The sequence below is a fragment of the Ictalurus punctatus genome, chromosome 1 (assembly GCF_001660625.3).
Source record: "Ictalurus punctatus breed USDA103 chromosome 1, Coco_2.0, whole genome shotgun sequence".
NCBI classification, from domain to species: Eukaryota; Metazoa; Chordata; class Actinopteri; order Siluriformes; family Ictaluridae; genus Ictalurus; species Ictalurus punctatus.
In genome coordinates this window covers 5,780,978-5,805,809 of record NC_030416.2, presented here as the reverse complement: position 1 = coordinate 5,805,809, position 24,832 = coordinate 5,780,978, and the positions used below count along the sequence as shown (strand labels likewise).

Genomic DNA, 24,832 nt, shown 5'->3' with positions numbered 1-24,832 from the left:
CATGACACAGCCTGAGGTCATATAGCTTACATATATTCTTACAGTCTATTGTTTCTTTTTCCTGTGCTATGTTATCCAATATTCAGTAGGAATTGGCAATGGTAGACATTCACTACTGTTTCTGATGCACATCTCAGGAAAAGTGTCCTAGTTTGAATGGGTTACGTGTAATATACTGTAGCAACATATTTTTGGACCATAAGTGTCCACTGAGTGTTATCGCACTGCCATCTTGGCTCTATCCAAGATGGTAGTGTTAGTGCATACAGAAAGTGTGTTCCTTTCACTACTAAAGAATCCCACAGAACCCTACAGCCAACTTCCCTAACTCCTAAAGAGAACTTCCACCCCTAGCCCCATACATCTAATACAGCTAAGGAGGCTAAAATAGGGCAAGGCTGCAGGCTCTGATGGAATCAGTCACAGGGTACTGAAAGGTTCTGCAAACCAGCTATGTGGGATGTGCCATCCTGTCTCCTCTTCAGCCTGTACACCGCAGGCCTCCAGTACAAGTCCGACCTCTGTCACCTGCAGAAATTCTCAGATGACTCTGTGGTGGTTGGGTTCATCAGGGATAAACAAGACGAGGAATATAGGGACCTGGTAGACAAATTTCTTGAGTGGTGTAGAACCAGTCTGTTGTTGCAAGTGCTGTCTTCTTTATGGAGATATACTACAGAGGCAGCATTAGAGCACCCCTACATTTATCACACCTTCAAATCCATAAAATTAGAATCAGGTGTTCAAGATTGGGTGCCAGTTATTAGAACCTGCTCAGGGAGTGCAGGTGTTATATAAACCTCTCACATCTAGTGACTGGTGTTCCCTTTGCTATTAAGGTGTGTGATGTCATCATGCCAAGAGTTCTGTAAGGCCTTCAGAAAAAAAGTTGTGGATGCCTAGGAGTCTTTCAAGGCATTTAAAAAGATCTTCAAATTATTATCAATAAATCATTCCACTGTAAGGAAAATAATTTATAAATGGTGCAGATTTAAAACCTTCTGGTAAGTCTTGCAACTGTTGGTGTCCAAGTGCATGCTTCTACAATCAGAAAGAGATTGTACAAATTTGACCTGCATGGGAGGTGTGGAAAAAGCCTTTATAAGAATACAATTTGCCAATGAACAAATAGGCAAAGAACAGGTCTTTTGGAATAATGTGCTATATATATTTACTGTGTATATATATGGAGAGAGAGTGTGTGAGAGAGAGAATAGTGATTTCTTCTGCAAACTAGCACTGTGATATGTTGGAGAAGTGTAGCCCACTACAACTGAGCCTGCTGGTTTTTGCATTTTGTAATGATTCAGAGGCAGATGCAAATGCAGGTGGAGGTATTCTTTATTAAACAAACACTCTCTAAGCAACCAAGCAAAAGGAGGACAAGAATCAAAAACTAGCAAAACAATAACAAGACAATGATGTGGCAAGGAGAACTCAACAGTAACAGAGAAAAGATTCAGGGTTATGGCCCAAGTCTGGTGATCCCCATGCAGTTAAGTAGATAATAGTACAAAAAGTAACTTTGTCAGGCCTAGCTATAACTTAACAACTTAAATTTAGTGGTTAGCACTTTTGCCTCGCACCATGGGAGTTAGAGGTTCAAATCCTGCATGTGCCCTGTGTGTGTGGAGTTCTCCGGTATCCTCTCCCAGTCCAAAGACATGAGTTGTAGTTCCCTGGGATAGGCTCCACGCTCCCGCATGACTCTGTAGGATAAGTGGTACAGAAAATGGATGGGTATCAGTAGTAGTATTTTATTATATCAGTATGCTTTTTTATTTGGCAGCCAGAGCAGCTGCTGAATTTTGATTTACCTGGAAATGTTCAGGAAAGGTGCTACTGGCCTGACCTGAGACAGCTATTCTCTTTCCTCATTAATGCTTTACAGGGTCTTTTTAAATGTAATTTAATTTAATTTAATTTTGTTTTATTTTATTTTACGTCAGATCTTCCCTATCAAGCAGATATTATAGATTTCTTAATGATAAAACTTCTACTAGTGAAGGAAAAATAATAAATGTAGAGGGAGCATGGTAATGATGTTGCCAAAATATTGAGAATACTACTTACTTTGCTTTATTGGTTCACTTAATATTCACACTAAAGGTTTCTTAAATAATAATCCCATGAAATATTCTGACTGTTTCTTGTGTTTCACTAAAAAGGACACAATTACAGAGGAGGTTGTTGAGCTTCTTGTGCCTTATCTGAGTATGGATGATTATAATCTGGAGGCAGCTAAGCGGATCTGTGGCAATGTGGCTGGACTTTGCTCCTGGACTGAGGCTATGGTTGACTTCTTTAGCATTAATAGAGAAGTCTTGCCTTTGAAGGTAATGGTCTTTTATTGCCTGCATTTTAAAAAGCACTTCAAATTAGCCTACAATTAATGCAGTCACCACTTAAACTGTCTATCCCAGGCTAACTTAAAGTTACAGGAGGCCCGACTCGCTGTGGCTCAGAATGAACTGTTCAGCGCACAAGAACAGTTAGATGAAAAACAGAAAGAACTGGACGAAGCACAGGTGGGTCAGATTGATTGTATATATATATATATATATATATATATATATATATATATATATATATATATATATATATGTTTCATGTTTTTACAAAATTTTTACATTTTATTTGGGAAAATTGATGAACGAAGAGCAGCGCTGGTGATATAGGTTTTTTTTGTTTTACTTTACCAGTTTCAAAGCTAGATTTCTGAAAGCACTGAAAAGCACTGAAAGCACCCCCTTGTGAATGTACTGTATTATGTCAAAACACTTATTGTAATTTCTTGAGATAAAGGGAAAAGTCACACGGATCAGCCATAACATTGAAACCACCTACCTAATGTTGTGTAGGTCCCCCTTGTACAGCTCTGACCTGTCGAGGCGTGGTGTGCTGTGGTATCTGGCACCAAGACGTTAGCAGCAGAGCCTTTAAATCTGTAAGTTGCGGTGTGGGGCCTGCATGGACCGGACATGTTTGTCCAGCACATCCCACAGATGCCTGATTTGATTGAGATCTGGGGAATTTGGAGGTCAAGTCAACACCTTGAACTCTGTCATTTTCCACAAACCATTCCTGAACAATTTTTGCATTGTGGCAGGGTGCATTATCCTGCTAAAAGAGGCCACTGCCATTAGGGAATACCATTGCCATGAAGTGATGCACTTGGTCTGCAATGTTTAGATTGGTGGTACGTATGAAATTAGCATTCATACGAATGCCAGGACCCCAAGGTTTTCCAGCAGAACATTGCCCAGAGCATCACACTTCCTCCACCAGCTTGCCTTCTTCAAATAGTGCTATCTCTGGTGCCATTTCTTCACCAGGTAAGCAATGCACACGCAACCAGCCATGCAAATTATATAAAAGAAAACATGATTCATCAGACCAGGCCACCTTCTTCCATTGCTCCATGGTCCAATTCTGATGCTCTCATGCCCATTGTAGGTATTTTTGGCAGTGGACAAGGGTTAGCATCAGCACTCTGATTGGTTCAGCTACTGTGCTGTGATGCACTGTGTTCTGACACCTTTCTGTCATAGCCAGCATGAACTTTTTCAGCATTTTTTGCTATAGTAGCTCTTCTGTGTGTTCGGACCAGACAGGCTTAGCCTTCACTCCCCACATGCATCAGTGAGTCTTGGGCTCCTATGACCTTGTCGCCAGTTCACTGGTTATCCTTCCCCGGACCACATTTTTTGTAAGACATGCCATTTTGAGATGCAACCAATCATCTAGCCATCACAATTTCGCACTTGTCAAAGTTGCGCAGATCCTTATGCTTGCCCATTTTTCCTGCTTCCAACGCATCAACGTCGAGAATCGACTGTTCACTTGCTGCCTAATATATACCACCCCTTGACAGGTGTCACTCTAGTGAAGTAATCAAAGTTATTCTCTTCACCTGTCAGTGGTATTAATGTTATGACTGATCAGTGTGTGTACAAGTGAAAAATAAGTACACCCCATGGAAATTGTTGGCTTTTTTGACATACTTGGACAAGCAAAAATTTGATCTTCTTTGAAACCGTGCCTATTAATAATGGTGTTACACTCTATTAAATGATGTAAAATTTACATTTTGAAGTCATTTTCATAGAAAAAGTAAGTACACTCTTACAGTTATCACACCTTCAAATCCAGATGTTATTTACACCTCTCACATCTTGTGTCTGGTGTTCCCTTTGCTAGTGAATTGTGTGGTGTCATTATGCCAAGATCTAAAGAGTTCTGTAAGACCTTCAGAAAAAAGGTTGTGGAGTCTGTCAAGGGATTTAAAAAGATATCCAAATTATTTTAAATGCATCATTCCACTGTAAGGAAAAAACAGTTTGCACAAATTTGACCTGCATGAGAGCTATGCCAGGAAAAAGCCTTTATAAGACTACAGTTTGCCACTGAGCATGTAGGCAAAGACCAAGCCTTTTGGAATAATTCAATTCAATTCAATTCAATTTTATTTGTATAGCGCTTTTTACAATAGACAATGTCTCAATGCAGCTTTACAGAAATATCAACACAGTATACAGATATTAAAGGTGCGAATTTATCCTAACTGTGCAAGCCACTGAGTGGTGATGGTGGCAAGGAAAAACTCCCTAAGATGTTTTAAGAGGAAGAAACCTTGAGAGGAACCAGACTCAGAAGGGAACCCATCCTCTTCAGGGTAACAACAGATATTGTGAAAAAGTTCATTATTGACTTATATGAAGTCTGTATGGCCTTAGGAGCAGCCATAGTCCCAGCAGTCTGGAATTGGAGAAGATTTGAGCTCCATCCAGAGGCAGAAAGGATCTGGATCTCTAGTATCTCCATAAAATCGTGTGTGGCTCGGCAGAAGGAGAGAGGGAGAGAAAAGATTATTAGGACTGGGAATTAGTATAATAGAAAGTCTAGTCAGGGTAGGCTTGAGTAAACAAATACGTTTTACGCCTAGACTTAAACACTGAGACTGTGTCTGAGTCCCGAACACTAATAGGAAGACTGTTCCATAACAGTGGGGCTCTATAAGTGAAAGCTCTCCCCCCTGCTGTAGCCTTCACTCTTTGAGGTACCGTCAAATAGCCTGCATCTTTTGATCTAAGTAGGTGTGGCGGATCATAGAAAACCAAAAGGTCGCTTAGATATTGTGGCGCGAGACCGTTTAGTGCTTTATATGCGAATAAAAGTATTTTATAGTTAATGCGGGATTCCACTGGGAGCCAATGCAGTATTGATAATATTGGTGTAATATGGTCGTATCTTCTAGTTCTAGTTAGGACGCTAGCAGCTGCATTCTGGACTAACTGGAGTTTGTTTATATTCCTACTGGAACATCCAGACAGTAAGGCATTACAGTAATCTAATCTAGAGGTGATGAAAGCATGAACTAGTATTTCTGCATCATGTAGTGACAATATATTTCTTATCTTAGAAATATTTCTGAGATGAAAGAAGGCTATCCTAGTAATATTATCTACATGAGCATCAAATGATAGGCTGGAGTCAATAATCACTTCAAGGTCTTTAACTACTCTACATGTTGAAACAGAAAGTCCATCCAGAGTAACCATGTGATCAGAAAGATTATTTCTAGCTACACGTGATCCTAATAATAGTATTTCTGTTTTATCAGAATTAAGTAAAAGGAAGTTAGTTAACATCCAACGTCTAATGTCCTTTACACAATCCTCAATCTTACTAAGCTTCTGTCTGTCCTCTGGCTTCGCTGAAACATACAACTGTGTATCATCAGCAGAACAGTGGAAGCTAATTCCATGCTTACGAATAATTTGTCCTAGGGGTAGCATATATAAAGTAAAAAGCAGTGGGCCTAAAACAGAACCCTGTGGAACTCCAAAGGTAACCTCAGTATGCGTGGAGAAGTCTTCATTTACATCTACGAACTGATAACAATCGGTCAGATAAGACCTGAGCCAGGAGAGGACTGTTCCCTTAATGCCAACAACATTTTCTAATCTATCGAGGAGAATAGTATGATCTATAGTATCAAAAGCTGCACTAAGGTCGAGTAACACAAGCAGCGAGACACAACCCTGATCAGAGGCCAGTAGTGGGTCATTTACTACTTTAACTAACGCTGTATCTGTGCTATGATGAAGTCTAAATCCTGACTGATACATTTCATGAATGTTATTCCTATTTAAGAACGAGCATAACTGCTTTGCTACAACCTTTTCTAAAATCTTAGAGAGGAAAGGAAGATTTGATATAGGTCTCTAGCTGGACAGTTGAGAGGGGTCAGGGTCAGGTTTTTTAATCAAGGGTTTAATAACTGCTAATTTAAGTGATTTAGGTACATAGCCAGTGCTAAGGGAAGAATTGATTATATTTAAAAGTGGTTCAATTACTCCTGGACAAATCTGTTTAAAGAAACATGTAAGTACAGGATCTAGTATGCAAGTTGATGAAGTGGCAGAGGAGATTAATGTAGCTAGTTCGGTCTCTCTAAGCGGAGCAAAACACTCTAAACATTGATCTGATATTGCTACATTGTCATGTAATGGGTTTGTTACAGTACTGTCCAGTTTTAATTTAATGGCCTGTATTTCACATCTAATATTTTCAACCTTATCAATGAAAAATTTCATGAAATCTTCACTGCTATGTACTGATTGAGTGTTTCTCTCTGTAGTGGTTTTATTCCTAGTTAATTTTGCTACCGTGTTGAATAGGAATCTAGAATTGTTTTTGTTATCTCCTATTAAGGTGGAGAAATAGATTTTTCTAGCATCGCCAAGAGATTTTCTATATTTCAGTAGGCTCACCTTCCATGCTGTTTGGAATATCACCAGTTTGGTTTGACGCCATTTTCGTTCTAATTGTCGAGTTGTCTGTTTTATGGTACGCGTTTGATCGTTATACCAGGGTGCTAATTTTTTCTCTCTAATTATTTTTCTTTTGAGTGGAGCCACTCTATCTAGCGTGTAGCGGAGTGTTGACTCCAAGCTTTCAGTCGCCTGATCGAGTTCTATCGGATCTGACGGTGATCCAAATCTAATTGATGTTTCTGCGAGGTTGTTTATGAAGCTCGGTGCAGTAGCTGATGTGTAGGTACGTTTTACGTGGTAGCGAGGCGAGGTGGAAATATTATGATCAATATGTATTATGAACGAGATAAGATAATGGTCTGAGACAACTTCAGACTGCAGAAAAATTACAATATTTTCTATACTTAATCCGTATGTTAGTATCAGGTCAAGAGTGTGACCACCATTATGAGTAGGCCCGATTACGTTCTGATTAATCCCTACTGAGTCTAAGATGGACACAACCGCTATTCTTAGAGGGTCTTCCAGGTTATCAAAATGAATATTAAAATCTCCGACGATTAATGCTTTATCTACAGACACAACCAGGTTTGAGACAAAGTCTGCAAATTCACTAAGCAATTCAGTATATGGCCCTGGGGGTCTGTAAATAATAATTAGAGGAATTGACTTATTTTTTGTGGCTATATAACTTATACCGGTATAAAGAATTTCAAAAGAATTAAATTTATAACTAGGTTTTTGTGTGACGACTAGATTTTTACTATGAATGAGACCAACACCTCCTCCTCTACCAGTTGAACGAGGCTGATGTACATAACTGTATTCATGAGGACTGGCGTCATTTAATGCTATGTACCTGTTTGGTTTAATCCAAGTTTCCGTTAAATACATTAAATTACATTCCTGATCAGTAATGATTTCGTTAACAATAAGCGCCTTAGACGCAAGAGATCTAATGTTTAATAGTCCTAGCTTCAGATTAAAAGTGCTGGCTGTGCATTCAATATGATTTAATTTTATGTTAATTAGGTTACAAAGACAGACTTTGCGAGATTTTCTCTGTAATTTCATAGCTTGGGGAACAGACAGTCTCTATATTATGTAGTACAGGTGCTGGACTATTAATTGAACATTGATTATAATTAACGTTGTTATTGTCGGAAGATGTACTTATGTTAGGCAGTCACTTGGAGTGTAGCTCCTTGGAGATGTTGTCAGACAGCAGTTCCGCACCGAGGCTGCTGGGGTGCAGGCCATCAGGACAAAACAACCTAGGACGCTCCCAGAACAGATTCCAGTTATTGACAAACACCAGATTCTGCTCATTACACCAAGAAACTAACCAATCATTTAAAGCTAGAAGTCTACTGAACTTTTCGGCTCCACGTCTGTATGTGGGAAGAGGTCCAGAGACGATGATCTTCGCGGTGGGTGATCTGCCTCGTACCGTCTCGATCAGACTGGAGAAGTCCCTCTTCAGAACCTCCGTCTGCCGTAGCCTGATGTCGTTCGTCCCCGCGTGCAGCACAACCGCTCCAATGCGCTCGTCCTTCAGGATCCCGGATACCTGCGCAGCGACATCAAGGACACGAGCACCAGAAAAACAGTGTATGTGCACCTTACCTTTAGATGAAACTACATGGACATTCCGCACAATGGAGTCCCCGACGATCACAGCGTTAGGTCTGGTCTGACGGAGAGGGGTGAAGCGGTTCCTGGTTGGTCCTCGCCTGGGGTCCAGCCCGCGCCTTCCGCCGCTGGTTCACCCAAGGCCCATGTTGTGTTGGTGCCGGCGTGACGGAGACCTCGGCTGGGAAAGTCATAGTTGCACGGTCCCTGCACAGAGAAACACACGGCGTAGAGGGGCTGGGAGTGGAAATACCACGCTGTGTGCTTACCTTGTATGTGTAGGCAGAGGCACAAGATGTTTCTAGCGCAGTTCTTCGCTCCAACAGCTGGGCCTGCTTGTCGGGTAGGCCGCGGATCTGCTTCTCCACATCCTCCAGTTCCAACAGCACAATGTGAAGCTCGAGCGAGTCCTCATCTGCATTCAAAACCGGAGAAACAGCAGAGATGTTTGTTTTTTAAACAAAACAGCAGTAAATGAGAAATGTGAAACGTAAACAAGGCTAGCGGTAGGTGATGCTAGCGGGCTACAAGCTAGTCGCAGATGTTTGTAAAAACAGATCAAATTTAGCGACAGCGCAACGTTACGATTGTTTTATCTGAAGTAGTGTCAGTTATATTTGTATAACGTAAGGTAAATAATTTTAAAGTATAGAGATTAGAAGAATGTATATAATAGCGTTAGCTCGAAGGACGCTGCTTCCTGCTTGACGCTGCTTATCTTATCTTATTTGTGCTCTGGACAGATGAATCAAAGATAGAGTTGTTTGGCCAGAGTCACAGCAGACATATTTGGTGCTGCTCAAGACAGCTTTCCGGGAAAAGCACCTCATACCAACTATGAAGCATGGTGGTGCAAATGTAATGGTTTGTCGTTGCTTTGCTGCTTTGGGCACTGGAAAGCTTGCATTCATTGATTCAACTATGAATTCGGCATCATACCAAAGAATGTTTTAAGGTAATGTGAGGCCATCTGTCCGAAAGTTGAAGTTAAACCTAAAGTGGACCTTTAAAAAGGATAATGATCCTAAGCACACTAGCAAATCCACCTAGGAATGGCTTAAAAAGAAGAAATGGATTTGAATCCCATTGAAATGTTGTGGGGGGGATTTGAAACAGGCAGTACATGAAGAAAAATCTCAAACATCTTGAAACTGAAAGAATATTGCATGGAAGAGTGGTCAAAAATTCTAGCAAGCCTGGTGGTTATTTCTGCTAAAGGGAGTTAAGTTATTTCTGGTAAAGGGATTTCTGCTAAAGGCAATACTAGCTTCTGAGGCAAAGATTGTACTTACATTTTCCACAGAGTAATATCACAACTACTGATAATTCTATTGAATAAATGATTTAAAAAGCTAATTTTCCTTGTGGTTTTGTTCAAGTATATCACCTTTATTAATAGGCCATTTCAAAGTTTTTGTTTCAAATATTTGCTTGTCCAAATGTCAAAAACAGTTTTAATTTTTTAAGGGCGTACTTAATTTTTTCACATGACTGTATAATACTTGTTATTTTCATTGTGGTGCGTTTCTTTTATTTTTAGAAAATTCAATGAAATAGTAGTTTGCATCATTTTAATTGCACTTCTTTCTCATGTTGTACAATACAGGCACTTTATGATGGTGCAGTGAGAGAGAAGCAATCGTTGTTGGATGATGCTGAAGGGTGCCGCAGGAAAATGTCCAGTGCAGTGGCACTCATTGATGGACTTGGTGGTGAAAAGGTGGGTCCTTACAATCATATACATACACATACATCTTGTTATTTTTTAAACAGCTCTATAATAGTCTCTTGTTCCCTTTCAACGGGAACTCCACGTTGCGTTAACTGAACGCTGTGGGGAGCACTCTCACACGTGACCGGTATCTGAAGCTTGTGTAACATCATGCCTATTTATAGGCCTGGCGTGGTCAGGCGACGTATTATCGACATATGTGAACCATGCCGTCAGACTTATCTTATTATATGCAGGGAGACTGCGTGTCAGTCGTTTGTGTAACACTCACAAAAAGGCTCTTCATTTCCTCTCTAACTTTTCCAAAAAAAACAAAAAAGAAAAAGCTCTTTTCTTTTCTGTCCCTTTAAAAAAATAGGGAGAAAAGTATGAGTGAGAGAATTCAGAAAGTGTGTTACACCTTCCTCCTGTTTCATCACGGGGAGGACTGTACACTTTCTGTGTGACTTTGTCTAGGGATGGAGCACACCATGGAAACCCTCGAGAGGTCTGACTGTGTGCATTGTGAACGCCTTACAATTCGCTCCGCTCGTGACTCACTCTCTCCTCGTAGGCTGAAGTGAGTTGGGTTTGAGAGCCTCGCGAATCTGGGCCAGCCACTGCCAAGGCAGCTAGTTGGTTCAGGTCATGGGGATCTCATATGGTTCTGGAAGAAGAGCCGGAGACGAGCGCTGCTCTACCTCTTGCTCTGTCTTCCGAGTTCGGCTCTCCACTTGATTTTGGAGCTCGCATCGCGACTCCTCCTTTCCATTATGGAAAGCCAAAAAAAACCCACACAAAAAAATTAAAAAATAATAATAATTCCTCTCTGACTTCGAGGAGCCAGAAGGGTGTGCTAAAAACTGAGAGCAGCATATAAAGAGCTGCTTGAAGTGATTACTAAGGCTGGATGAGCTTTTTTCTCCCCAGTGAAAATAAATCCCTCACACAGCAGAAAACTCCCCCTTTTTTCAGCAGTACATTACAAAATATCACGCTTCTGGGGGAAAGCCATGCATTAGCTGTATTTATAACCCCACGATGTCAGATTATTTGGCCATCGTGGGGAATGAATGGCATGGCTATTTAACTATGGTGAAGGTGGAGGAGTCGCTTGTGAGTTACCTCTCTCCATCGACGGCAGGTAATGTAGGGGGGGCCGGCTTTGCCATCCAAGCCATGTAAGGCCACCATAGCGTTGGTGGGCAAGGCCTATGCAGTAGGTGGTCTTGCTTGTGGGTCACTGCAGACAATGGCAGTGTTGCATTCCTATCAAGCAGACCTGCTGAGTGAGCTCGACATACGGTGGAATTCAGCCAATTCCTTCCCTGTTGTGTCGAGTTCAGCCGGGCATCCACGAGTGGAGCCTGGGCCAGTGCAAGAAGGTGAGTACAGCAGCCCGCCTCCCCTTGCAGACAGCCAGGGGAACCAGGCGGCCACAGTCGCGGTCTGGTACTAGGCCTGATCTAAGAATGGTCATAAAGGCCAAGCAGACAAAGGAGGAGCGGTCCTGAGGGGCTGTGGAGGCACATATAGGGGACATGAGGTTGTTAGGGCAGTTAGCCCTCAGTACTACTGTAGGGCCTCCCCTACCCAAGGCTGTCCCAAGTTTTCAGTGTTCTCTGGTCAGTGAGCTGTCACAGGGCAACGAAAATCTGATGCTTTCCCTCCAATAGAATGTCAAAATGTTAATGTCACTAAAAGACCATCTGGCAGCATGGAAACTACTGCCAAATGTGTTTCCATGGGTTTACCGTAGAAAAGGGTTACTGGGTCCAGTTCAGAGCTCAACCCCCCAGTTCAGAGGTGTGGTCACCATAGTAGTCACCACAGAGCAGAGCCTAACATTAGCACAGGAAGTAAGAGCCCTCTTGGACAAAGGGGCCATAGAACATGTACCCCGTTTCCTGAGGGAAGGAGATTTTTACCACCGTTATTTCCTGGCCCGCAAAAAAGAGAGAAGTATGCAGCCAATTTTAGATCTGCATCATCTGAACTGTACTCTTCGGACATACAGGTTCAAGATGCTGATGCCCAAACTTATCGTTCCACAGATTCAGTTTGAGTACTGGTTTGTGACGATAGATCTAAAAGCTGCATATTTCTACATAGAAATATTGTCCAGTCATGGGAAGTTCCTGAGGTTTGCGTTTGCAGGCAACGCATAGCAATATTGGGTTCTTCCCTTTGGGCTAGCTTTACCCCTCGCACTTTCACAAAGTGCATGGATGTCATTCTGGCTCCATTGTGACTCCAGGGCATCTGTGTACTAAACTAACTGGATGACTGGTTAATTCTAGTACAATTCAGGGAACTGGTTCAACACCGGTTCAACATCGAGATGTTGTTCTTGCTCACATGAAGAGCTTGGGGCTCAGGTTGAACCTCAGAAAAGTATGCTTTCTCCAATGCAGTGGACAACTTTTCTAGGGGTTATAAGGATTCTACTATGATGAGGGCATTTCCATCCCCAACATGAGTAGGGTCAATCCTATCAACATTGAACAAGATAAAGCTGGATCTTGGCATCCTCTCCAGTCTCTACAAGAGACTGTTGGAGCTGATGGCAGCTGCAGCCAACGTCATACCATTGGGCCTATTGCACAGAAAACTGGTGGCTGAAAAGTTGGGGGTTTCATCCGAGGATGAAACTTCTGAGAGTAATTAATGTTACTTGGCGATGCCTACATGCTCTGAGAATTTGGAAATGTCCCCAGCTTGTAGCCTCTGGTCATACTCTAGGGGTGTCTCCTTATCGCAAGATGATAATTACAGACACCTCCCTCATGGGCTGGGGCGCGGACTTAGACGGATGTTCAGCTCACGGTCTCTGTAGTGGCCCTCATCTAGAGTGGCATATAAATTGCCTAGAAATGCAGGCCATATTTCTAGCACTGAAATTCTTTTTTCCTCAATTGAGAAATCACCATGTGTTGACAGACAACACAGCAGTGGTCTCATATATCAACCACCAGGGAGGATTATGTTCGCGCCCCCTGTTCAATCAAGCGAAACTAATTCTGCTCTGAGCAGAGGGAAAGTTTTTGTCAGTGAGTGCAATGTACATTCTGGGCAACTGGAATGTGGGGCAGACATCCTGTTGAGGCAGAAGCTGAGACCCAGAGATTGGTGGAGAAAGTGGTGGAGTCCATATGGCGGAGGTTTGGCCAAGCAGAAGTGGATGTGTTCCCCTCTGAGGAGACAACACACTGCCCGCTATGATTCATTCTCACTCCTCCCGCACCATTAGGGCTGGACACCATGGTCCACATGTGGCCGAGGTCACATCTATATGCTTTTTCTCTGATCGCTCTGCTCCCACAAGTTCTAGCGAGAGTTTGCCAAGACTGTCTACATCTGCTGCTAGTAGCACCTTATTGGTCAGCTCGAATATGGTTCTCAGAGACTATATCCCTACTAGACACTACTCCTTTGGAGATTCCCAGTTGCAGGGATCTTCTGTCTCAATCCTGAAGGCTGATTTATCACCCTCAGTCAAAACTATGGAAACTGTGCGCCTGGTCCCTGAGGGGCACCAGCTCATAGAGTCTGGTCTCACAACTTAGGTTGTAGAGAACATGTAGAATGCTAGAACACCATCCACAACAAAATTGTATGCACTCAAATGGCGACTTTTTGTCTCGTGGTGTGAGGAAGGTCAGCTAGACCCAGCGAACTGTGCAATAGCTACAGTCCTGGAGTTCCTACAAGGACATCTCTCAGCGCAGTTGGCTCCTCCTACAATCAGGGTTTATGTGGCCGCCATTTCGGCCAGCCAGGCCCCTATTGATGGAGTCTCTGTGGGGCAGCATCCTCCAACTTCAAGGGTTATGCCTTCCTGGGACCTTTCTGTGGTCCTGGAAGGTCTGTCAGGTGCCGCATTTGAGCCTTTAGAGTCTGAAGGTCGCTCTTGGTAAATGGTGCGCACTTATATAGCGCTTTTTTGGTAAGTGGTAAATGGTAAATGGTGCACTTATATAGCGCTTTTATCCAAAGCGCTTTACACTGTGTCTCATTCGCCCATTCACACACACACTCACACACCAATGGTATCAGAGCTGCCATGCAAGGTGCTAGCTTGCCATCGGGAGCAACTTGGGATTCAGTTACTTGCCCGAGGACACTTCGGCATGTGGAGTCATGTGGGCCGGGAATCGAACGCCAACCCTACAATTAGTGGACGATTAGTGGACAACACGTTCTGCCACCAGAGCCACAGCCACAGTTCTTCTGCTGGCCCTGACATCTTAAGTGAGTAGGAGATCTACAGCTCTCTGTTGCCCCTTCCCGCCTTGACTTTACCCTTGGATTAGCCAAGGCCTTCCTGTATCCTAGGACAGATTATATTCCTAAAGTGCCTACATCTGCTGCCCAGCCAGTAGTGTTGCAGGCTTTCTGCCCTCCTCCGTTCCTCATAATGGACCCTATAGTGTCCCGAAGGGCTCTCTGTAGTTACGTCAACCGCTCCGGCCAGTGGCGTAAGTCAGAGCAGCTGCTGGTCGGCTTTGGCATCGACAGTAGAGGTGATGCTGTGTCGAAGCAGTGCATCTCTAATTGGATAGTGGAAGTAATCTCTATCACTTATGAGGCGCATGGGCTTGCAACGCCTATGGGCATAAGGACTCATTCCACTAGGGGGGTTGCCTCCTCTAAGGCTTTGTCCAAAGGGGTATCCTTACAGGATGTGTGTGCTTTGGCGGGGTGTTCTACGCCACACACATTCATTTGATTTTACAGCCTGAATATACATTCCGGCCCAAGCTCGAGTGTCCCATACCCTCAGTATGACGGAGTGGCTATTCTTGTTCCCACAGCGTTCAGCTAACGCAACGTGGAGTTCCCTTTGAAAGGGAACGTCTGGGTTATGCATGTAACCCTGTTCTCTGAGAAGGGAACAAGACATTGCGTAGCTTTGTCATAATGGGGCATGCCTGTGAATTGCGTCTTAGCTTCAGATAATAGAGGCTGATGGCTCGGTTCACAGGCGTCATTTATATATCATGTGGGGCGCTTAAGTCACCTGATCATGGCAGGCCTATAAATAGCCCTGATGTAACACAAGCTTCAGATACCGGTCACGCGCGAGGGCGCTCCCCACAGCGTTCAGCTAACGCAACGTCTCGTTCCCTTCTCAGGGATCATGCGTAACCCAGACGTTTCATTTTATTAGACAAATACTTGTGATTATTTCCTGAAAGATGTATTTTTTATGTAAAACCCACTGATGCTTGTTGCCAAAATAAAAAAGTAAATAATTTATATGCTGCAATTATATGTCAAACATATTCAGGAAATGCATGCAACAATTTTTAACATTTATGCTGCTTTTTCCTTTTATATAGAAAATGCAGTTATTACTCTGTTAAACATGTTATTAACCTGTTTAATATTATTTAGAAAAAAAGAGTAGTGTCTTTTATCTGGTAAGCTTTCCATATGTACACTCACCAAACAGTTTATTATGAACAACTATACTCCTACTCACATGAAGTTATCTGATCAGCCAATTGTGTGGCAGCAGTACATGCATAAAATCATGTGGTTGTGGGCCAGCAGCTTCAGGTTATGTTCACATCAACCATCAGAATGAAGAAAAATGGGATCTCAGTGATTTTGACCATGGCATGATTGTTGGTGCCAGACGAGCTGGTTTGAATATTTCAGTAACAGCTGATCTCCTGGGATTTTTATGCACAATAGTCTCTAAAGTTTACTCAGAATGGTGCAATAAAGATAAATCGTCCAGTGAGTGGCACTTATGTGGACTGTAACGCCTTGTTGATGAGAGAGGTCCCCGAAAGACCGGTTTGAACTGGCAGAAAAGCTACAGTATCTCAGATAACCACTCTACAATTTTGGTGAGTGGAAAACCATCTCAGAATATACAACACATTGAACCTTGAGGCCAACCTTGGGGTACAACTGCAGAAGACCATGTCAGATTCCACTTCTGTCAGCCAAGAACAGAATGCTGAGGCTGCTGTGGGGACAGGCTCACCAAAACTAGACAGCTGAAGAGTCGAAAAATGTACCTGGTCTGAGGAATCTTGATTTCTGCTGAAGCACACAGATGGTGGGTCAGAATTAGTAGCCAACAGCATGAATCCCTGCTGTTTCCCTGAACAAAACCTGCCTTGTGTCAACAGTCCAGGCTTGTGGGGGTGGTGTAATATTGTGAGAAATGTTTTCTTGGTACACTTTGGCCCCATTAATACCAATCATCGCTTGTATGCCATATCCTATTTGAGTACTGTTGTTGACCATGTGCATTTCTTCATAGCCACAATTTACCCATCTTCTAATGGCTACTTCCAGCATGATAATGCATCATGTCACAAAGCAAGTCATCTCAAAAAAGTTTCATGAACAAAGAACACCTTTGGGATGTGGTAGGATGGGAGCTTCACAGCATGAAAGTGCACCTGGAAAATCTGCAGGAATTGTCATGTCAACATGGAACAGAATCCAACAGCTTGGAATCAATGCCATGAAGAATTGAGGCTGTTTTGAGAGCAAAGGGACCTAGTATTCGTATAGTGTTCCTAAAAAAGTGTTTGGTGAGGGTAGCTTGTTTGTATGTAGATGAAATTATTAATTTTAGGTCTTGTTCATTTCTAGGTACCAGTATTGTGTGAAAAACAAAAATATTTGAGGCATTATTTTTCTATTTCAATTGGACGTGAGGTTTCTCTCATAGTTTGATGTATTTGTGAGTGGTTTGTACTTTAATTTTATGCATTTATGGAATAGAATGACGATCTTTATCTTTGTTAGATCCGCTGGACAGAGAGCAGTACTGAGTTCCAGCGGCAAATTAAGCATCTTATGGGAGATGTGCTACTAGCTACTGGGTTCCTGTCCTATTCTGGTCCTTTCAACCAGGAATACCGCAGTCATCTTCTAGAGCAATGGAAGAAAGAAATGAATATCAACTATATTCCATATACTCAGGTATGTAAATCAGGTTTTTTTTTTCTCTTATGGACCTCATGCTCTTTATTACAAAACAACAACAGCAGCAACAACAAAAGCCCACTTATTATGGACTTACATTATGGGCCCATAGTAAGTCCATTTTAGTGGGCTTTTGTTGTTGCTGCTGTTGTTGTTTTGTAATAAAGAATGTGAGGTAATGATCCATTTGAGTGTTACATTTGCAAAATGCACCCTTTCCCCCCATTTTCTTCTTTTAGAACCTGAATGTCAGCAGTATGCTGGTAGATAATGTCACTATAGATGAGTGGAACCTTCAGGGCCTGCCCAATGATGAACTGTCTGTTCAGAATGGAATCATTGTTACTGGCGCCTCCCGATATCCACTTCTCATTGACCCTCAAGGCCAGGGAAAGACCTGGATCAAGAACCGTGAAAGTAATAATGAATTACAGGTATTGAGAGCAAAATAAATTAATAGAATAAAATTGTTTAATGATTTAAATGTATTATAAAATTAATGAATGTGATACTAGAAGCACTTTTTCTATTATGCATTAACATTATTACTGTTGTTTGACTTTCTGGTCATTAGGTGACATCTCTAGACCACAAATATTTCCGAACTCACCTTGAATATACTTTGTCTCTTGGCAAACCCCTACTTATTGAAGATGTTGGAGAAGAACTGGATCCTGTTCTCGACAACATTTTAGAGAAGAACTTCAGTAAATCTGGCTCAACATATAAAGTATAAAAGATTGCATACAAAATCAGTCACCATTGCTTGTATTGCTTTATGCTTCTATTGCTTCATGTACACTGTTGCAATTCACATACAGTTTATTATCCTTATAATTTATTTTATCTTATCAATTGTATTCTTTTCTTTAACATCCGTTGTGACTGATTGTCCACTTCCACTCTACACACAGGTTAAAATAGGTGATAAAGAGGTAGATGTAATGAAAGGATTTACCCTTTACATTACCACAAAACTGGCCAACCCAACCTATAGTCCTGAAATCAATGCGAAAACTGCAGTTGTGGACTTTACTGTCACAATGAGGGGTCTAGAGGACCAGCTGCTGGGTCGTGTTATCCTCATAGAGAAACAAGTGAGACATATAAGCAATTAGTGAAATGCATGCTAAATTTTGACCAGCTTTTTAAAAAAAAATCCATTTTAGTCTTATAAAGAATGATATAGGCTTTCTGTCTGTTAGACAGTTGTATTAACAGAAATTGTTGTACTTTATGATAAACATGTCATTTAGCTCCCATAAAGTGTCACTGAACTTTTCAACATTTTAGTGTTACAACCTGGACCTGAAAAGGGTTTATCTGCGATTTTACTGTTTGATTTACTCAATATGTCTAACATGTGCAAACCATTTTTATTGTGATGCAAAGATAAAACAAACAAACAAAAAAAACATTCATTGGTATTGCACAAGTATTCACCCCTCTTGTTCAATACTTGGTAGAACCACATTTGGCCGCAGTTACAGCTTTGTATCTCGAACCCGATTTATTTACCAATTCTCAAGCTGAATAGAAATGTTCAAGTCTTGCCACAGATTTGCATCTGGACTTTGACTGGACCTTGCTTACATATTCAGGTTTTTGGTTTTGAAACAGTTGATTATAGCTGGAAAGTTGTGAAGTGATGGTTGTAAATGGCAGGGAACCCTGGCAGTTGTCTGGTGTTCATAGAGACAAAGGATCTACCAGGTGCCCTAGCATTCAGGGTCAATTCTTGGACTGCACACTTCAGTCATCAAGGTGTTCACCACATTGAGGGAACATACCCATAGATGCAGATAGTCTGGCTGGGGATGCCACACCTCTCTTTTCATCTGTAACAATAAGTCTGCCCAGGGAGGAAGTTTCCAGGTCATCTTAACCACTAACATGAGTAACAGTGGGCACCGGGCTCTTGCTAGCCATTTTTGGAGCACCACTAGAACTCTGGTTAGATTGCTGAATTTTGTTCAACTTGATTAGAATCATCCAAAGAAATACATACCATAGGCCACAAGGCCAGCTGTAAGCTAGTATGTCTTGTCCCAGAGGGCCATTCAACTCTACTTCAGAGATCCGCGCTTGACAACGGCTCAACTAGCTGAATTTTTTTTTAAACTAGCCTAGCTGAATTTTTCCCAAATTTGCTGTACCACCTCTGGGTGCAAGCACGCGCCTCTGGATATATGCATTGTTTGCAATATAATAATTGTTTGTGATAACCACTGATAGGTGTATCCTATTTGTGAGAAAGGTTTCATGTGAAACGGGTCCATACCAAGTGACACCAAGAAATGAGTTGAGTATGGTTGAGCATCAGCTGCGAGCAGAGAGAAGTTTGGTTGAACCAGTAGGTAACGCATGATTATTCACACTTGTATGTTATATTTATGTGTGATTTTGTTCTTTCAGTGAGATTGTGAGCTAGAGAGAGAGATGAGTCTGCAAAGTTTGCACACAACATGCACACATGCAGAGAGCGTGAGCTTAAATTTCCATTGAATTGAATTGAACTTGAACGAGATGAAACCCACAAAATATTGAGATAACATTTTAGTTTGTTTTTTTCTGTTGAGTTTATGAAAAAATTGAGCCCAAAGCTCCATCAAAATGTATGTCCATACAGAGATACACACCGGGTTCTACAGTGTTGCCAAACCCTTGAGGAGGTAGCAGATGCTGTCATGGAAACTTCCCTACTTAGATAATTAAATCCCTTGCCATCTTTCACCAGTTACAACATTATGAACTCTTTCACTTGCACCATCAACAACAGTAGTGTTTCGAAACAATTGCTTAGGAGCAGGCTGAAGAGTGACAAGTGCTCCACCAGCTGGCCCAGCTGTGATACACATGAAGATGTCCTCCATGGTCCACGATCTGGAGGTCTTCATGAAGTTCTTCAAGCATGTGGCACATGCATTGGGATGGCTGGAGGAGGAATGTACCCTAAGCCTCTTTCCCTTGCTTTCAGGGGAAGCCTAGCTCACCACCCAGCAGCTGCTGACATGTGTGCAACTGGTATACTAGAGCATCAAGAAAGCAGTACTGAAATGGATTGACCAGGTGGGGATGTTCACAAGTATCTGTTGGTGCCAGTTACAATTCAATTCTGGGGACAAAAGCATAGACTAGAGGCAGCGGTTAGTCCTCATATCACATATCCATTAGTTCTCTGAACAGGTTTTCAGACATTAGTACTGGAAATGTTTGTGGATATGTCCTACAGTAGTAAGACATGGTGTGGAATATGCACATCATCGGGCGTGGAATTGGTGCCGGGGCCATCAACATCAGTTCTGTGTCAGGGAGACACCCTTCACAGGGATTTCTCCTTGGAAAAGTCATATAACGAAACCCTGAGGCACACCTTTGAACTAGTGAGAGTAATTGATGGTAAACAATTGGTGAAAAAACATCCAGATGAATGTTTCACTATCCTATCCATATTTTTCAGTTATTAAATATAAGATATAATAAGTGATGCAGCATGTTCAAACTAAGTAAGAGATGATGCAACTGTTGGTACCAAGAAGCTACAGGGAAATGCTTTTCCATACAACTCCTCATAATCCCACAGCTGGGCATTTAGGGCAGTATCAGACATTAAACTATCTCATGGCCCATTTCTATTGGCCGGGCATTCACGGTGATGTATGTGGGTAGTGCGCGGCATGTCACAAATATCATCTGGCAAATCTGCCATCCACACCAAAAGTGCCATTGTGCCCCCTTCCATTAATTGAAGTCCCCTTTGAAAGAATTGGTATGGACCTTGTTGGGCAGTTAGAACAGAGTGCACAAGGGCATGCTCTTGAGAGCTTTCTTCTGAGTCGTGATCCTGAAAGATCCTGACTTACCAGTGCACTACTATTATGTCACTCACTCTTCATGAACTGTAAGAATTATTGTGGATTAAATAAATTCACACTAGTGCAAAAAGGTAGATTGAACAGTTTAATCAAACCCTAAAAAATATGACTCGTCAGATCATTTGTGATGATGGTTGGAATTGGAATAAGTGGCTCGAACCCTTTTTTATTCACAATAAGAGAGGTCCCACAAGCCTCCACAGGGTTCTCCCCATTCTAATTAATGTACAGGTTCAAGCCCTGCTTTGTCTTGGGTGTCATTAGGGAAAATTGGTGGGAGGGACCTTCTAACAGTAAAAACTAAATTCAATACATTCTGAATACTCGACACCTTGGGCCAACTAACACTAGAAAATGTCAGGCCCAGGAATAACCATCCAGAGTGTATGAAAGGGGATGAATGAACAAATATGAGCAAGATGAATGCAGTTTAAAAAGTTCATGCATATCCAATACCTCATATGGATGAGCTCCTGGACTGGCTAGACATGTTTCATTTTCATTGAAAAATTGACCAGAACCTGGTGAAGTGTGCAGTTGGATGGATGGAGTATCTGGGCTTACACATGGTTCATGGGCAGGTGCATCCACAAATTAATGAGACTGCTGCAATTTCAGCCTGCCCAAGGTAACCATGTATCCAGGTGAGCAGGTGACAGTTCCTGGGGCTAGAATAATTTTATTGTAGGTTTGTGCCTAACTCTTCAGACTTCACCAGCTTGCTGATTGAGCTCACCACAAAGGGGGCACTAGATCTGTTTCAATGGTTGGAGCAGTGGCACTAGCCCTTTGTAAGTGTTAAAGTGGCTCTCTGTGGGGGCCATTTACTCACTTAACATTTCTCTCAAAATTGTTTGTATGTGTTGTATTAAGTATACAGTACAACACTATTGAATAGGAGTGTCCTCACATGCCAGTACTATGTATTTTGGCACAAATTCACCCTCTGTGTAGACCATGCGCCACTGCATTGGCTCCACCACATGAAGGCTATGGGGCATGCCATTCTGTGTAATTCAATGACTGTAAATGTGTGGATAACTTGGAGCTGTTCATGCTCTTTGTGTGCTTTTGAAGCCTTTTGTGGGTGAAAATGGGAGTCACAATTTTACAAAAATTGGAGCCAGAGTCTGCGTATTAGAAACCTTGGAGACAGAGCCTACAGCTGCATAGGCAGTGGGACCGCCTCTCTCCTGTCCATATTGTCATGGATAGGTACGGTACATGTGCATCCATGATTCATTACCTAATGTGCATCTTAAAATCCACTTTTCATTTGCATGCAGGTATATTGACAGGTATTACCAACATCATTAAACAATAACTGTGACTATATCAACATGCAATATTGTTGATGAAAAAAGACAAGACTAAAATGTAGTTTAAAATATAAAAACCTCTTTATTTTCGTTGACAAAAAAGAGAAGACAAAATATCATAGACTGTTTTTGAAACAGCATATGAACATGAGCTCCGCACATAAATGTGAGTTCTGCACATAAGTGTAGCGGGGATATTTTGCATGTGGTTGCGCAATGTTGACTGAGCTCACTACAAAGGGGGCACCAGATCTGTTTCAATGGTCACAGAGATCAAGTGGCCATAATACCTACAGGCTGCAGCCAAAGAGAATGCTCGTGCCCTCACAGGACTGATCAGACCACCTCAGGCAAGTTAACAGAGGCTTAACGGAGCTGAAGTTTTTAATAGTAACAATTACTTTAACAGATGCAGTACAAACTTAATTTTCACTATCATAGCTTGCTAAATTTTATATCCACAGTTATGTTAGCCTACTTGTTTATTACAAAAATTTCTCCATTTCCCAGAATGCACCATGAACTACAAACATGGCCAACAACTACAACTCCCAATGGAACACACAGACACATCCATTCTCCTGAGGACTAATCATACATGCCTGTTCTCAATCACACCTCACTACTTAAGAGGCTCTCTCTCTCTCACACACACAGCCATTGTGAAGTATTACGTCTCGTCCCAGTCATTTACCAAGCCTTTACCTGCTGTTGTTGCTCATGTTTTTTTTTTGGGAGTGGTTATTCCCTTGATTTTGAATCTCTGCCTTGCCTAGTTTGGATTGTTTGACCCTTACCTATCTATGCTCTATGAATTTGTCTTCTCATTAAACTGCCTTACCTGAACTTGCTTCCATCTCAGCCTCCATTATATGACAAATAGTTACAAAGAAAGAGATGTAATGTTTGAAAGTGATTTAGCTGCCATTTATGCCAATTTTCAAGCCACTATATAAAATGCTCAAGCTTCAACCATAAAATACTTGTGATTTTCTTTGTTTAAAATAAGAATAAAATTCCCAGACTTTTAGTAAACTTAAACTTGACTAATTAAAACAGGTTGAATAAATGATATAAACTATCAAGGACATTTGACAGGTCCAAGACTAATACTAAATTTAAAAATAGCTGACAAAATGAACACTCTTAGCTGCATTGGTTTGTCATCATTTTGTTCACTCATGTTGGTTTGCTAGTTTTAATATCAGTCCAACATGCTAACTTAAAATGATCAACATTCTCAAAGAACTGGCCACTGAGGGTCTGTTACAACAGTTTGTAGCAGAATGTTTAAAAATGTCAATCACCTCATCAACAATGCCCTTTTATTTATCAGCAGGAAAACTATTGGGGGACATATCAGGGTCAAATGAACTTAGAGTTATCAAGAATCAAGGTTCCACTTATCCTCAGACTTTTACAAAATCACTTCAGATCTTATACCTATAGCAGTGGACTCGGGGCACAAGGTGGGGGACAGCCTGGATGGGTTGCCAACCCATCACAGGGACCAATTCTACATACTCACACACACATTAACAATTTAGAGATGCCAAAAGCCACTGTGCCCTGTTTAAGGTTGTAACATTAATATTGTGGAAAAGTTCAAGGGGGTATGAGAATATTTATGCAAAGCATTGTGTTCAAGTGGAGCGACTATTTTTAAAAACACCAATGAATAAATAGAAAGCCAGCTTCGTAATCCAGAAACCATTTTCCCTTCTCTTTAGGAAATGGAATCAGAACGAGTAAAAATGGTGGTAGAGGTCACATCCAACAAGCGGAAGATGCAGGAGTTGGAGGATAACCTACTATATAGACTGACCAGCACACAAGGTTCCCTTGTGGAGGATAAGTCTCTGATAGAGGTTCTTAGAGTTACCAAAAGTACTGCAGAGGAGGTACGTGGGTCAAGAGGCATCATGGTTTTAAAGTAGTTATTAAGATAATATATCTAATAATACAATAGATCATAGAGAACCCAATTAAACATATGACAAAAAATATTATACATGGTCACTTATGTATTGAGGAAAATTATCCAATATTACATATATGTGAGTGGCAAAAGTATGCAAACCTTTGCTCTCAGTATCTGGTGTGACCCCCTTCTGGAGCAATAACTCCACCTAAACATTTCCAGTAAGTGTAGATTAGTCCTACACTTCGGCCTGGATTAATTTTAGCCCATTAGTCAATACAGAACAGCTTCAACTCTGGGATGTTGGTGGATTTCCTCACATGACCTGCTTGCTTCATTTCCTTCCACAACATGTCTATTCTTAATGACAGGACTTTGACTTGGTCATTCCAAAACATTAACTTTATTCTTCTGTAGCCATTCTTTGGTAGAAGGACTTGTATGCTGAAGGTCATTGTTTTTAGTTGCTTAGAGGTTACCCTGGGTTCCTTTGTGACCTTGCAGACTATTACATGTCTTGTACTTTTACTTTTTTGTTTGACCACTCCTGGGGAGGGTAACAGAGGTCTTAAATTTCCTCCTTTTGTACACAGTATTTCTAAACACTTAAGAGAAGGTTCTGTAAGATTTTCCATCCTGGT

The 24,832-nt window shown here is 41.6% G+C and overlaps 1 protein-coding gene across 2 annotated transcripts in view; it reads left to right on the top strand.

The window, feature by feature from the left end:
- dnah5l (dynein, axonemal, heavy chain 5 like) overlaps positions 1 to 24,832 on the top strand; it is a 277,853-nt gene that overhangs the window by 197,622 nt on the left and 55,399 nt on the right. For both annotated transcript variants that reach the window (XM_047154071.2, XM_047154066.2), the window contains 8 exons: positions 2,169 to 2,336; positions 2,424 to 2,528; positions 10,018 to 10,131; positions 16,897 to 17,073; positions 17,316 to 17,510; positions 17,651 to 17,806; positions 17,991 to 18,173; positions 24,001 to 24,171. In XM_047154071.2, coding sequence (XP_047010027.1) covers positions 2,169 to 2,336; positions 2,424 to 2,528; positions 10,018 to 10,131; positions 16,897 to 17,073; positions 17,316 to 17,510; positions 17,651 to 17,806; positions 17,991 to 18,173; positions 24,001 to 24,171 — 1,269 coding nt within the window. The remainder of the gene's footprint in view (positions 1 to 2,168; positions 2,337 to 2,423; positions 2,529 to 10,017; positions 10,132 to 16,896; positions 17,074 to 17,315; positions 17,511 to 17,650; positions 17,807 to 17,990; positions 18,174 to 24,000; positions 24,172 to 24,832) is intronic.